Source organism: Bacillus rossius, chromosome 8 (genome assembly GCF_032445375.1).
Source record: "Bacillus rossius redtenbacheri isolate Brsri chromosome 8, Brsri_v3, whole genome shotgun sequence".
NCBI lineage: Eukaryota > Metazoa > Arthropoda > Insecta > Phasmatodea > Bacillidae > Bacillus > Bacillus rossius.
Window position 1 is genome coordinate 44,310,533 of NC_086336.1, and position 13,989 is coordinate 44,324,521.

General features: G+C 36.9%; 1 protein-coding gene across 2 annotated transcripts in view; it reads right to left on the bottom strand.

Annotated features, from left to right (window-relative positions):
* Positions 1–4,476: 4,476 nt before the first annotated feature.
* The window catches only part of LOC134534822 (solute carrier family 35 member E2A-like), a 33,585-nt gene continuing 24,072 nt past the window's right edge, over positions 4,477–13,989 (bottom strand). For both annotated transcript variants that reach the window (XM_063373434.1, XM_063373435.1), the window contains one exon: positions 4,477–5,060. In XM_063373434.1, coding sequence (XP_063229504.1) covers positions 5,010–5,060 — 51 coding nt within the window. In that variant the 3' untranslated portion in view covers positions 4,477–5,009. The remainder of the gene's footprint in view (positions 5,061–13,989) is intronic.

Here is a 13,989-nt window from a genome sequence, read left to right on the forward strand (position 1 = left end):
AGCTCTTCTGTTGCGGTGTAGGAGCCAATTTCTTCGCTAGTACTGTCTGGCGGCGGCAGTATGCAACAAAAGAAGTGCGTCTGTACGTCAAAAAAAACTTCCAGAGATTCTCTATGAACTATATTAGGTTTGAAGCCCGTATGTTGTACCGTTTAGATTTTATGAATTTTTGAATTTGTATACTTCTTTTGTGCTCATCCTGTATAGAATAGTTTTCAAATCACATTGTTTTTACTGAAGCTTTGCACACCGAATGTGTGCTCAGGCAGAAAGCACCCTTAACTCCTGCAACCTGGAGTGAACCTATGTGAATAAGCTGCGGCACAATTTTTTGTACTGGTTAAGGGTTTATTATTACAAATGACTTACAAACCAGAATATTAAAAAAAAAAAAAAAAGCTATATTGGTTTAGTAATTTTTTTGAAGAATTATCATTAAATACCAAAAACAAAATAACTGTAATGTTGTAATACTATTTAAGTACAGCATGTAATATACCTATTGACACACGCATCAACACTGTGTATTAATTTGAATATGATGAGTTGTTTTACCCATGGGTATCGTGACTACATGCAATGCCACAATGGTGACAGGAGTGACGTCCCTATGCTTGCGAGGGCAGGATGATAGCAGAGGTACCCCCCCCCCCCGGAAATTTTTTATGCCATTTTCTCAATTATTTTATAATATTATACTTTTTTAGTATTATATTTTATCACATTTTGCATTAATTAAAACTGATTTTCTAATAATAAATTTGGTCATATCAGGTAATATTTCCATCCTGAACCGACAGATACCAAACTGCTTTTGTTGAGGAAAGTGCGGGGTTGCCAATTTGATTTACAAGATCCCTTTCAATTATCAAAGCACCAGAAACGTATTTTCACATTGTAAGCTATCATTATGTAAATAATATATACATTTTTCTCGTCTTTTAACCACTCCCCCCCCCTGAAATTTTAATGACGCAGTCTGCGTAGTTACCCCCCCCTTGTGGGCACCCCTGATGATAGTGATAGTTTACCATTGCCTTCCATGGAATGAAGGTGAAACGGACATAACAAACACCCAGTCCTGAACCCAGGCAGAAGGTTTTAAAAATCCTCTCTCTGGTTGGGAATTTAACCTGTGCCCCTTGGCCCACCAGCCAGACACCCTAGCCACCAGATCAAGTTGATGGACAATTCAAATGTTCACATAGTCATAGGTGTCATGCACAGTTGTGTACATAGCCTGTTGTGTACCGGGGCTGCTTGTAAGTTTTGCTTGCTGGAAACAGTTTGGCAGGTGGTTGGTTTGCTCGAGGGGGCAAGATGCCCTCAGGTCACTCGGGTCATGTCCTCGATGCTCCTGCTCTTGAAGAGTTGTGAGGACAAGTCATCTGCTGGTAGTTTCGGTGCGACCATCTACCTACTGTCCCATTGTTTGTAATGTTCAATGTATTAATAATTTTTTTTAAAAAAAAATTTTGGTCTTGTAAATCAAAAAAGAATTAAATATTTTTAAAACTTCAAAGGAATAAAATATCCTAACATTAATTCCCAAAGCTATATTTTGTATAACAATGGACAGCTTATTTATCATGTAACAAGAAACAATAAAATCATGTTTTTTTTTTACATATACCGTCGTCGTTTACACTCTATGGCATAGAGAAACCTCAATAACATACAGTTTAACCAGCAAGGGTGTACGTCCAAATAAAAATAATCTTCTCCATTGCAATAATTATTAAAAGAACATTTTGTGTATTTATATTTGATAGATTTTGAACAAAGTATTTTTTTAATGTGAATTTATTTTTAACTACCACAGATCATGTGATGCATATCCTTATTAGGCCAGTCAATAAGAGGCAAAGTAAGCATTTTTTACCAGCAGACCTGAAAACTTGATATAAGGGTAATTCGAGGACGCTGAAACGAATGGTGTTAATTTCTTTGAAATCGGACGTGAAGTTTTTGGAGAAAAGGGTTAAAATTTGGTTTGACTCAGTTTTTCTCTGAATCTAGGCGTTTAAGCGAAAAAAGTTTCAAACAAAAGTTGCGGAGAATCAAAAAATACATAAAAAAAGGTTCCCAAGTCCATCTTCGTATTTGTAAACATGAGCGAGAAATATTGGAGAGAAAGTAGCAAAGCGTAATAAATGTAAAAGTGATAGTGTGCGTGCGAGCCTACGTGTGAACTTAACACAAACGAAGGGTCTTCGGCAATTCTCGGGTCTCTCCGTCATGACTAGAGAGTGCAAGTTTGAGACGGAACCATTTTTTTGACCTCTCTTTTTTACTATCTCACGCGTTAGCGAGTATTTTTCGTCTTTGCCTGTCAGGTGTCGAGCGTTCTATATATATATATATATTTTAACTTTGAGCAGTTATTATTTTATAAGCATAAAAATTTAAACTTAATGTACTTTATTTGAATAAATGGTATATGATAAAAATTGAGATTTCAACAATAAAAGTCTGGGGCACACAACATAAAAACAAAAAAAAACTGTAATTAGTAGAAAAATTTATCACAGGTTTCTCACCTTACGTGAATAGTCAATAATATAATATGTATACTGAGGAACAAAAACATATATTACAACATTTTATATTTACAAATTCACAAGTTTAAAAATCAAAAGTATCAATAAATTAAATATTCATAAAAAGTATATTTCATTTCTATTATGTACGGCAATGGTCAGAAAAAGTAAGTGGTGGAAATACAGTAAATTAGGATCATCTCAGGAACGTTCCGCTAAATGAAAGAACCGCTTAGTTCATATGCAATGTTCAGCCCGTGAAATAACACACAATCATTAGGAGCTGGAAAAACAAGCATGTATTTTTTCCAAAATTATGATCTATTGCAGTTTTAATGCAAATTATTAATATTTAAATTCTAAATTTTTGTACACTAAATATTCATATATGCATACAAATACCTACAAATAAACCCTTTATATAAGTTTTTAAAAAATGCTTTCTAGATCGAAACAAAAAAAAAAAAAAATTAAAAATGCTTATTTTACATAAAAAAAATTTGTAGATGAATATGATGGCAACATTATTACTTAGAATAATAAATAGGTAAATCAACTTGATTACTTGGTGGGGCTTATATTTGGAAGTTATTTTGGATACATGTAACTTCGCTGCATCATAGAGACATGGCAATTATCATGGACCATGCTGGTCATTAAAACTAGTGTAGAGTACAACTACCATAAAATCACTACATGGTTCAAGTGCAACATTTGGGGGAACATTAAGAACCTACCTGTAGTACGGATGTGGTTCACTTCACACTAAAGCAAACTGCACGGGAGTGCAGCCTGTTTTTATTTTATTAGCCAACCATTCACCTTTCACCTGCGAGATCAGAAGAAACTGTGGCAAAGATGGTGGACATGTTGTGTTTGTGTATTAACTGAAATACTGAATAGTCTTAAGCTACAGACATAAATTAAAATAATTAAATTATACATATACTTTCAAAATTATATAACTGTTATGTGGCAATTTATAACACTATTTTTTTTTTTTACAGATGAATGATAATTTGGATTAATTTGCTCAAATTTTTTTTTTAGGAAATTACCTAAAACCACATTTATGTTGAAAATTATTAAATAAAATAGCATCCAAAGTGTAAATTAGAAAGAAAATAAATCAATAGCAATATACATACTAACTTTTCTAGCCTTTGACAATCATTATGAACTATGCCAGAATAACATGATCTTTTATTCGTGGTTCCTCTTGATCGCGAGTGACAACAACCAAGTGTTTATCTCTTTATTAGTTGAAAGGTGAAAGTCAGTATGACAGCCAAGTTGTCAAGGGTTGAAAAATGATAACCACATCTTTGTGTTAAATAATCAAGAAGTGATGGAATGAATACAAGAAATCAACTTAATCCTTCAACACACACCACATATTTTTATAGTAAAAATGCACACATTTGGATTGCAGCTTATTTGTTACAACCCCCACACCCCTTTAGTTTGTTTATACAGTGTAGGTAACTAAAATCCACGTCTGCGAAAACCAAATTGGGGAAAGAATATATATATATATATATATATATATATATATATTAAGATATATATATATTAAGATATATATATATATATATATATTAAGATATATATATATATATATTAAGATATATATATATATATATATATATATATATATATTAAGATAGATATATATATATATACAGTGCAGGTAACATTTAACTCTATTGATTTATTAATTGCAGTCAAAGTTTTGAATAAAAAACTCACATTTTTTTTATTTTTGTGAGATCACGCCACACCATTTTGATTTTTTCTCGTATCAAGCTACATCTTGGCACAAAACCTAGCTTCAAGCATGCTAAGTAAATGTTTGCACAGTGTTGTAATGTTAAGTTGCTTCCAATATGCATACCTCACCTCTGATTGGGACTCGCTGAGAAGAAACATAACGGAAATTGTTGCTGAAATGTTTCATAACACATGGCACTATATACAAAGTCACTTACTTACTCACACTTAAGTTAAAAACTTTGCTGTCTTTTGTATCAAGTGATACATCCATAACTGTAATAGTATCTTAATAAATTTTTATAAAAAATGTATAAGACTATGGTCATCTGGTATAAGTGGCATTTGGTCAGTAATAATTTAAAACTTGTAAACTAAAATATTAGCATAGTGAGAGTTTACACTGTGATGTGTAAACTGCTTCCTCCAAGGTCGTTTTAACTCCTCCAGCATGTAGCAACACCAGTGGAACACACTTGAGTGGGACTTAAAAAAAATATATATATATTTCCTGCTTCAAAAGCACCTTTTTCTGACCATGGCTGTACAAGTGCAGAAACACACATTTTTCACACAAATACCAAATCCCGTAGCCCCCCTCCCAGTCTCAATATGTACACACAATATACAGGTTCAGAAGCTTTAGAGTCACTTTCCTCATGAGGAATGTTTTTTCTGTTCTTCGTAGCTCAAATACTGTTAAACTTTTCTAACTTTGATTGGTGCTTTGGTCAAAATATTGCCAGACTCCTGAAACAAAACAAACAGAATTGTACATCCTTGCAAGTGAACACTCATAACTGTTACAAAGAAAGGCAGAAGTAAAAAATACCAATGTGTCTGAAATAACTCGCAAAAAAATTAGTACTTAATTAATGTGAGATGGAAGTCCTTATAAGTCAAGTAAACAATCAACAATGTTTCGTGGAGCAAAGGAATAAAAGAAACAGAAAAAATGCTACTCTGTTATAAAAATGTGTTGTAATATGGCATAATCCTCATTATATTTAAATTGAAAATCAAATATAAGAATTTAAGAAGTATCAGCGAATTGTGTGTTTTACAAGCATTCAAAGTCATGGTGATCCAGCTTGTTTATTACGTTTATTACATTTATTAGTGTGACGCAAATCAGTAACCTCTTGGCACAATTCAGGTTTCACCTTAATTTTATACTTTATTTATCTGATTTACCTAGCTAATATAAATTTCTTTCCTTACTCTACTATCGAACTTAAACTTTGCCGGTCTGATTTTCGTTTGTGTTCCAGTGCCTTAGGCGCATGATATGGCAGTCGCTTGTAAGGTCAGCAAGGATCATTGATTTTCCCCTTGCTCATGGGCACATCTTCAGATGTAACATCTCTCGCCCACCGTGCTCTGGCCGAGACTCCTTCTCAGAGTTACTGCTCTTGTCAGACTCGTCTGGGAACACGAGCTATTCAAGATGTCGGCTGAAGTCGGCGACTTTCAGTCAGGCGTGCAGATCTTGTTCGCCATCGCCAGGACACGCCAGAGGGGCCAGTTTTCCCTAAGCCAGAGCTTTCTCCCGTACCCCTTGCAACCTGTGCTTTTCGCAGTGCTTCCTAGAACCAGGCGCACTGAGCACTGAGCACTGACCTTATTGTCTAACCTGAACTTCATTTCCCCTCCCGTGGGCTCAAGCCACACCTCGTGTCAGCTCTCAGGCGACCACTTAGATGCCATCTCTGGAATGTCTGGCTCACTAAGTGCAGGTAACTTCTGTACGACCCGCCAGAGCGGCTGTATGCCTCACCAGCACACCTTGGAGCACTATCTGTCTGCACCATCGTCTACTAAACATGGGAATGACCACTTTTTTTTTAAATTTCCTTTTATGTCCACTTCCCTCCTTGACATACTGGCCAATCGGATGAGTTTTTCTCCTCCCAACCTCCATTAGAGCCCTGCCCTTTTATTTTTCAGCTACGATGGTCCTTCTGGCCCCTTCAATTATGCGGTCTACCCCTTGTCCAGAGAGAGTCTACACCCGACTGTCGTCTGAACTTCTGGGCTCTCACGACTTGTCTGTCAGTCTGGAGCCAAATTATCCAACAATCTGGGTGATACTGGGATGAAGTCGCCCCAGATTCAAGATAGTTTCCCTCTGTATGAGGAGTGCAATCGGAAACTGTGGTAGTGTGGTAGAAACTTTAGTTTGGGTTGCTAGACATGTGTTTCTTCTGCGACTGCAGTTGCACCAACTACATGTGCTGATCGTCGGGCCTTCCCTTCTATGGTAAGTGAAACTCCAGCGCCAATTTTTTTTTTTTTTATCTTCTTTACTATTTCCCGATTTCCCTTTGCTCATTTAACTCACTAAATCTGCCTCCATTGCGTAACCTTTGTGTTCGCAGTGTGGGATCCCACTTTACCGCGGTCAAGTCTTTCCTTTCTTCAATCAAGTTGGGATTCAGCCCCCAGCTACCCACTACCTCTTCTTAGCCATCTAAATTACTTTGTTGCAGCGTGGGTGCTGTCACTTCGGCGGGATGGCCCCAAACTATGTTCCCAGAGCGCCAGCAGCCATATAATACTACTATAAATACGTAAATTTTATCCATATTGCGTAAGTTATTCAATCAGCAGTTCTGGACTTTCTCCACATCAAACACTTCGCCAAAGATGAGCTCTATGCAATCGACACCAATATTGTAAATATTCTAAAACCAATTGTTCTATGGAATAATGAAACATGTAAAAATAATCATATTTACCAAAAATAACCCCGGCCAGGCATTTAAACGTATGGTATTTATTGTCTAAATAAAAATTATTCACAAATTTACTTGTGTTTCATTAATTATTATTAAGTCATAACAAAATGTATTATTATTATGATTATTTGAAATTGAAATATGCGAAAGTTATCATGTAACTCATGATATTCTCTGCCTCTGCTTCTGACTCTGCCTCTGATTACCAAAACAAGAATAATATCTAGAGTAAAATAGCAACTCAGTAACCAGCAAATTTAGTGTTTATATTTGTTAGTTATACTTAGGATCCACATTAACACACCTTCCCTGCTCTCTCTCTCTCTCTCTCTCTCTGTGTGTGTGTGTGTGTGTGTGTGTGTGTGTGTTAATAATAAAATTTTATGTGCTCACCCTGTTGTTCACCTCTGTTGTTTAACTTAAGTCATTTCTTTCCTCACCTGTTTCCAGTTTTTTCTTTTCTTTTCTATAGTACCATTGTAGGGTAACTAAGAGAACACGAAGGGGAGGGTGCATCTAGTAGCAGAGCATGATTTAACCCTAACTAATTGCACATTTTTGGTAGTCAAAGTTAAAAAAAAGTATTTTTAAATAATAATCAAAGCTGTATGCTGGCTAGCTTGAGTAATTTCCGTGGTGCGATATCAATTTTACGTTACAGAAAGAGTATCACTTACTAATTAGTACCTTTAGTCAGTTGTTTTTTTTGTGTGTCACTAGGCACGAGTGGTTTATTAACATCTCTTACGTAATTAAAATTGAAAATGTCAGTTTGCCTTTGTATCAGATAGTAAGTTTTCTGTTTTGTCATTTTTGTTGGTCACGCCTGTAATGTTTACAGGCAACTAAGTCATCAGTTAGTCTTTATTCTGGTTAAATATAATATCCTTTGTTCCTCAGTCTATGATTTAAATTTTCCTCACTTTTATAACGATTGTGGTGAACTTCAGGAGAAAGAATAAGCTGTCCGCTTTAATAGCTAGAGTCCTTTTTTTAATTTTTTTAGAAGACAGAGTAAAGAATAATAATAATTCTGCATCTTTAATTGTCCCTATTCTAGGTCTACTTATTTGTGTGACCTTTTCTATGAACTGAACATCTTATAGTTGTTGGTTTTTAACCAGGCTGTGTCTGTAAAGTCGTTTAGTATGTTAGCAGCTCACCCTAGTTTTCGGGTATTGTTTACATTCAGTACCTCCCCCTTTACCTACGAGCGCAATTAGTTTCCTTGGGTTGGCCAGCCTGCGAGTGAAGCCTCCCGAACGTCAACAACACGAGGGGGAGGGCGAATTAGGGTTCTGAATATATTGCAATTAAAATAACAAAATACATTTATAGACATCTAAAACCTAGCCAATAAGTTTCAAATAAGTAATAATTAAGATTAAAATGACTTAATAAAATAAAACTAATAAAATAACCACAAATGATGCAGAACCTAATAAATATAATATACGATTACACAAAACCATATATAAAAAAAGAAATAGAAACACTAATGAAATTAAACATAAAATCATCTTTAAAGTGGCATGGACTTCTTAGAAGAATGATGGAAGCTAAAAATATCTGAAAGCAACACAAAATTATGTCAATGAAAGAAAAAGTGTAGTAGAAACTATTAAATGCTGCTAAAAAAAATTAATTACCTAGCAACAACTGCATGTACAATAAATAATAATTTAAGAAGTACAAATACATTAAATTTTTAGTCAAAAAATGACAGAAGAAAAGAAAAATCAAATTATAACAAATTTTATATGCTAAAAGGTAAAAGGCTAAAACAAGCAAGCATAAGCCTCAAATATTATGTGACTAGTAGACAAGCTGTTAGGGATCTGTACATGCAAGCGCATCAACATTCAAGTTATATATTGACGTCGTCCGGGCCTGCGGCCCCTTTGAGCCCGATATGCCACTGCCCAAACACCTCCACCCTCTGTTCATATTCAAACCTCCCGCTAGCGAGTGCGTGCGTGCGTGTGTTGGTCGCCCGGCAAGAGGGCGCTTAGCTGCAGTGCGCCGCACCCCTGAATGTAATTTAATAATATTGTTAACCTTTCTTTTCGCCCCTAAAATAGTGTCACGACGAGTCAGTGAGTGTCTTTTGTTTTATTAATATACTATTTTGTGTAATAAAGTACGTGCAAGCACGGACAAGGACGCTCCCTAGCGGGCGACGACGGAACTAACTCATAACTTTATTCAAACTAATTTACCACGTAAGTAATTATTACAGACGGTCTGCTCGTGGATGTGTGTATGTTAATTTTATAAAGAGTTCATGATATTTTCTATAATAACCCGGAGCACGCAATAGCTAAGATGTTAACGGTAATTGTGTTGGGCGCGAAGGGCGCCATGTTTCCTGCCGCAAGCCCTTGTTTCAGCCCAGTCTCCTTCTTCAGCCGGCTGAGAGCGGACGTCTCTGCAGACACCCCAAGGACATCACCGTTGTCTCACAGATAAGTAGTTATGTTAATTTAAATAATTCAAATAGTTTTCTTTTCATCCTCGGGGCCTCTCTCGGTCGGTGGGGCTGTTTAATTAGTAATTTCTATACTCTCAGGAGTTTTTAACCACCTGTGTTTTACGTAAAAGTTTGAGGCCGCCACGTGTGTGGTCCGCCTCCTCAACTAAACCGATTCATGCTTCGGGCGTTTTTAACAGTATCAAGGAAGGATTGTATGAGGACGTGTAACGTAGAAGTAAATAAAACCAACTTAATTGAGTCACGTGTCTTTGTGTTCGGGGGGCCACGTGGGTCCTTAACCCAGTCAGCGGCGTGTGGGACGCCCTGAGAGCCCACTGCGGTTAAGTAGAAGCGTGCCCGACGCTGAGAGCAGGCTCGGTTAGGGACAGGTGTTGAATTCGAGATCAGGAGGGCTAATATCTCGCCACGTAACGCCCTGAGTAAGAGCCTCTAGCCGGGTCCACGTGCCCACTCACGTGGTGGCGCCCACTATTTCCACCACTAATTCAAAACGTAACACCGGTACGCCCTCAATATATTTAAGACCATAATAAAAAAAATTGGGAACTCACACAAACTATCAGATGCAATTTCTTTTTCAATAGAACAATGACAACCCAAGTTATTTTGAGGAAGTTTTAGTAGGTGAGAACCATGTGCATAAGACTAAATAAAGTATTGGTGACAAAATGTAATACTGTACTATCCCGAATCTAAGTCAACTTGCATTTAAGTCGATGTAATGTTTTTCAGTTTAAAATTCAGTAAAAAAAAATTAGTAGAGCTAAAAATATTTTAAAACATGTACTTACAAATAATATAATGTACAACTTGGGAACCTGCTGGTTACATTATAACACATCTTCAAACATAATTTACACACAAATTATTTTGAAGTTACACACACCAAAATTACAAAACTATTTCTTTAAATTTAATTTTTGAACGCAAAACTTGGTAACAACTCAATCGCAGACACTATCATTATTGCCATCACTGCAGGTCGTACTCTTCACTGCTGGATGCACTTTCTTCTCTGATGGCTTCAATTACCTACAAAATGTCATCTCCTGAACCATCAGGATTATTGGTAACACAACACTTCTAAGATCATCTCACAATGGATTCTGAACTGATGGATCTCCAAGCTGCTAATATTCACTCCAGCATTCACTCACTTATGGCTTCTGGATTTTACCTGTAGGTGTCAGTGAGTGAGTTCCACTAAGCAACCATTCAGGGTACAGCTGAGAAGATTATCTTTAAAGGGCTTATTAACAACATCCAATACTTGCAATTGGCTGGTCATCCCACCTGGAATAACAACACAAATCACTGTAAAGCTCCTTAATCTTATTCTAAACCGTCTCGGATGTCCCCTGAATGAATCCAGTAATAACATTCCTTTTTTGCGAAGCACTGCACCAGTTCTCCTATTCCAGACTTTTACCAACCACTCTTGACATCTGACATCCAGCCCTTCTTGACAAACAACTACAACTCCTTCGGCAGTTTCCTTCGTAGAATCACAAATGGTTGCAGTTTCGAACCACCAGCTAAAACACTTAGCATTAGTCACCCTTAATTTTTTTTGTATCCAGTATTGCACTCTCCTCATTTACTGAGCAGTTGGTTGGCATGTCGAAGCAGATAGGAAAATCATCAGCATTTCTAACTTGGCTTAAAAGGTAGTTTTCTTTTATCACTTTTAATATTAAATGCTGATAAGCAATCAAGCCTTCCTCACAGTCGTTTGGTAAGCGTTGAGCAAGCGATGTTCTCAATGCAAAACCATTTCGCCTCATCATGCGCTGCCACCAGCCAATACTTGCTTTGAATCCCTACAGTGGAACATTAATTTTTTTGCCAATTCAAAAGCTCTTAACTGGATCACTTCTCTTGTTAATTTCTGAATATTAGCCATATTTAAGTCTTTGAATAGCTTTCTGCCATGATTTTCATTTTTAACTTATCATCCATCATCTTCCAATCGCGCAAAGTATTTTCTGAAACACCGTAACTTCATTACGCTTTTCTTTGGCATACTTAAGGACCATTGATTTAAAATTAGCATAAAAACTTCTCAGCGTACCCTTATTTACTTGCAGACTGAGTGCCGCACTTCTCGACAACATCAACCACTAACTTGTCTTCCATACTGTCCCTATAATTAATCACTAGTAACAATTCACGCATGTGTTCGATTCTAACATAGTCATAAAAATTTGAGTAGGAAGAACTGTAAATAGTCAACAAGAGTAAGAGATTGTACAATCAAAAAGTAGTATGCACTTCACATGTTTAACACACAATCGTTTATGGACATATTTTAGAACTTACATTTTAGGACAACTATTTTGTTAGGGAAAAAAAAAAAAAACTTTTATCAATACATTATGTTTGCCAGTACGGTATTCTTTGACTGTGCCTACAGCTATGGTAAGTAAATAAACCAAATGCGGAAATATATTCCCAGCGAAATAAAAAAACTTGCAGCTCATCAATTTGTTCTTTACAAATTTGTTATTTATGAAAAGAACATTAAAAACATTGTAAAATCAAGGAAAATTTCCTACATGCAGGATAAAAGAGACATGTGGGTTTCTGTGTGTGTTTTTTCTCCTTGCAATTTCTGAAATGCTAGCTTATAAGTCAGGTGAGCATTTTTCTTTATAAATTAAGGGAACATTTTTTGAAATATACAGAACAATACATTTCAGAGTGTACACAAAATGAGATAGGTGAAAAAACATGTGAAAACTGTGAAATCTCCTATGTATCTCTGACATCCATGTTCTAGAGTTTGAACAACTCAAGACACAGGTTTTTTTAAAAAAAATATTGTTACTAGTACTCTAGAGGTGAGGCCACAAGGCAGGCCAGCTGGCCAGCAGCCCGGCTAGCCAACCAGCTGGCCAGTTAGCCCGCGGGTGGGGCGCAGTCCATTAATCATTACCGAAGCACAACTAATCAGATTAGCCACAGCGCCATGCTACCCACCTACCCCCTCTCCCCGGCTAACCCTTTCCACAGCACTTTCTTATTGAAACCGGAGGACTCTCTGCGACTTTGAAGGGTTCGGCACGTTCCCAGCATCCCACCTGTGTGAAGTGGCATAACTAGAACGCCACTCTTCTGGGAGCTTCAGGTGTCAAGTCAATCCTGAAGCCACACTTCAAAGGGATGAGAGCATTGAAGGGGGCTGAGAGGTATAAAAACGACACCAGTCTCCGAGGCAGTGAAGTGAAGAACGCGAGTGACCTCTTGATCAGCAAAAGAAGATGTTGAGTGACAGGCTTTGTGTGAAGATTGTTGCATTGGGGAGGAAAACATCAGAAACTGTGTTGTGTGCGACGGACGAGAGAGTAGTGCGAGGCAATGTGTGGGGACAGAAGTGCGAGGTTAAGAGACGAACAGTAGGGAGAGCCGCTTTCAAGCCAAGTTCAAGAGCGGAGAGTAAACTGTGGACGAAACGAAAGAGTGATTAATTTGTGGACAGACATTTCAAGTGTTATAATCTAATTAATAGTGTAAATACCGTATTTACCAGCAGAAGGGTCGCCCCTTCATATAGGTATCACCCTTAATTTTGGGCAAAAAATTTATTATTTTTACCATTAAGGGTTGCCCTCGAGTATGAGTTGCACCATATAACTGCCTCAGCTTATTGCCGCGTAATAAATGGCACTGATGTCTTTCCTATTCTCCCTCTTCATACTTTATGACTCTTCCTCCCCATCCCCCACTATCTCACATAAAATACAAAGGAAAAGACTGCTATTTTTAAACCCATGTTTTCCTTCCCGTTTTCCTCAAGAGAGAAAAGACTGCAAGGCTAAATTTTTTTCAGTTTCTTCAATAAAAACAAGCACGCCCTTTACAGCAGTTTTGTCATGAATGAAATGTTGCAGTAGAAAGCGTAGGAAATCTCACGCAAAAAATATATTTAAACACAGTTGAGTCACAAAAACCTGTCGAGATAGACATAATAACGGTGTCAGTTAACAACAATGAGATAGGGAGGGAATACTGTAAACATTGCTGCATGGCCACAGGCACTCAAACACACACACACACACACACACTCTCTGTCCCTCTTTCACACTCTCTTTCTTTCTGGCTGGTTTATTTTTAGATTCCCCTCTTGCCCAGAGACTGCCCGGACGGGCGCCGTCTGGGTAGCCACACAAGAGGCGGCACACGTAGCTTCATGGAGCAATTCAGGATGATTTAAACTCACTGCAGATATATTTTAATTAAACAATTTATATTTATTGTGACCTATTATTAAAAACCAACACAGGCTAGTTATTTAAGCATATACCGTAGTCAACCTTAACAGTGCAATTTTACTTTATTTTCAACACAAAATGAAAATTTTGCATATGGGTAGAAATACATTTCACTAAACAAAAAATCGGCATAAAAACTGTGACCCATTCGTGGGTAAATACTGTAGTAGTAACAA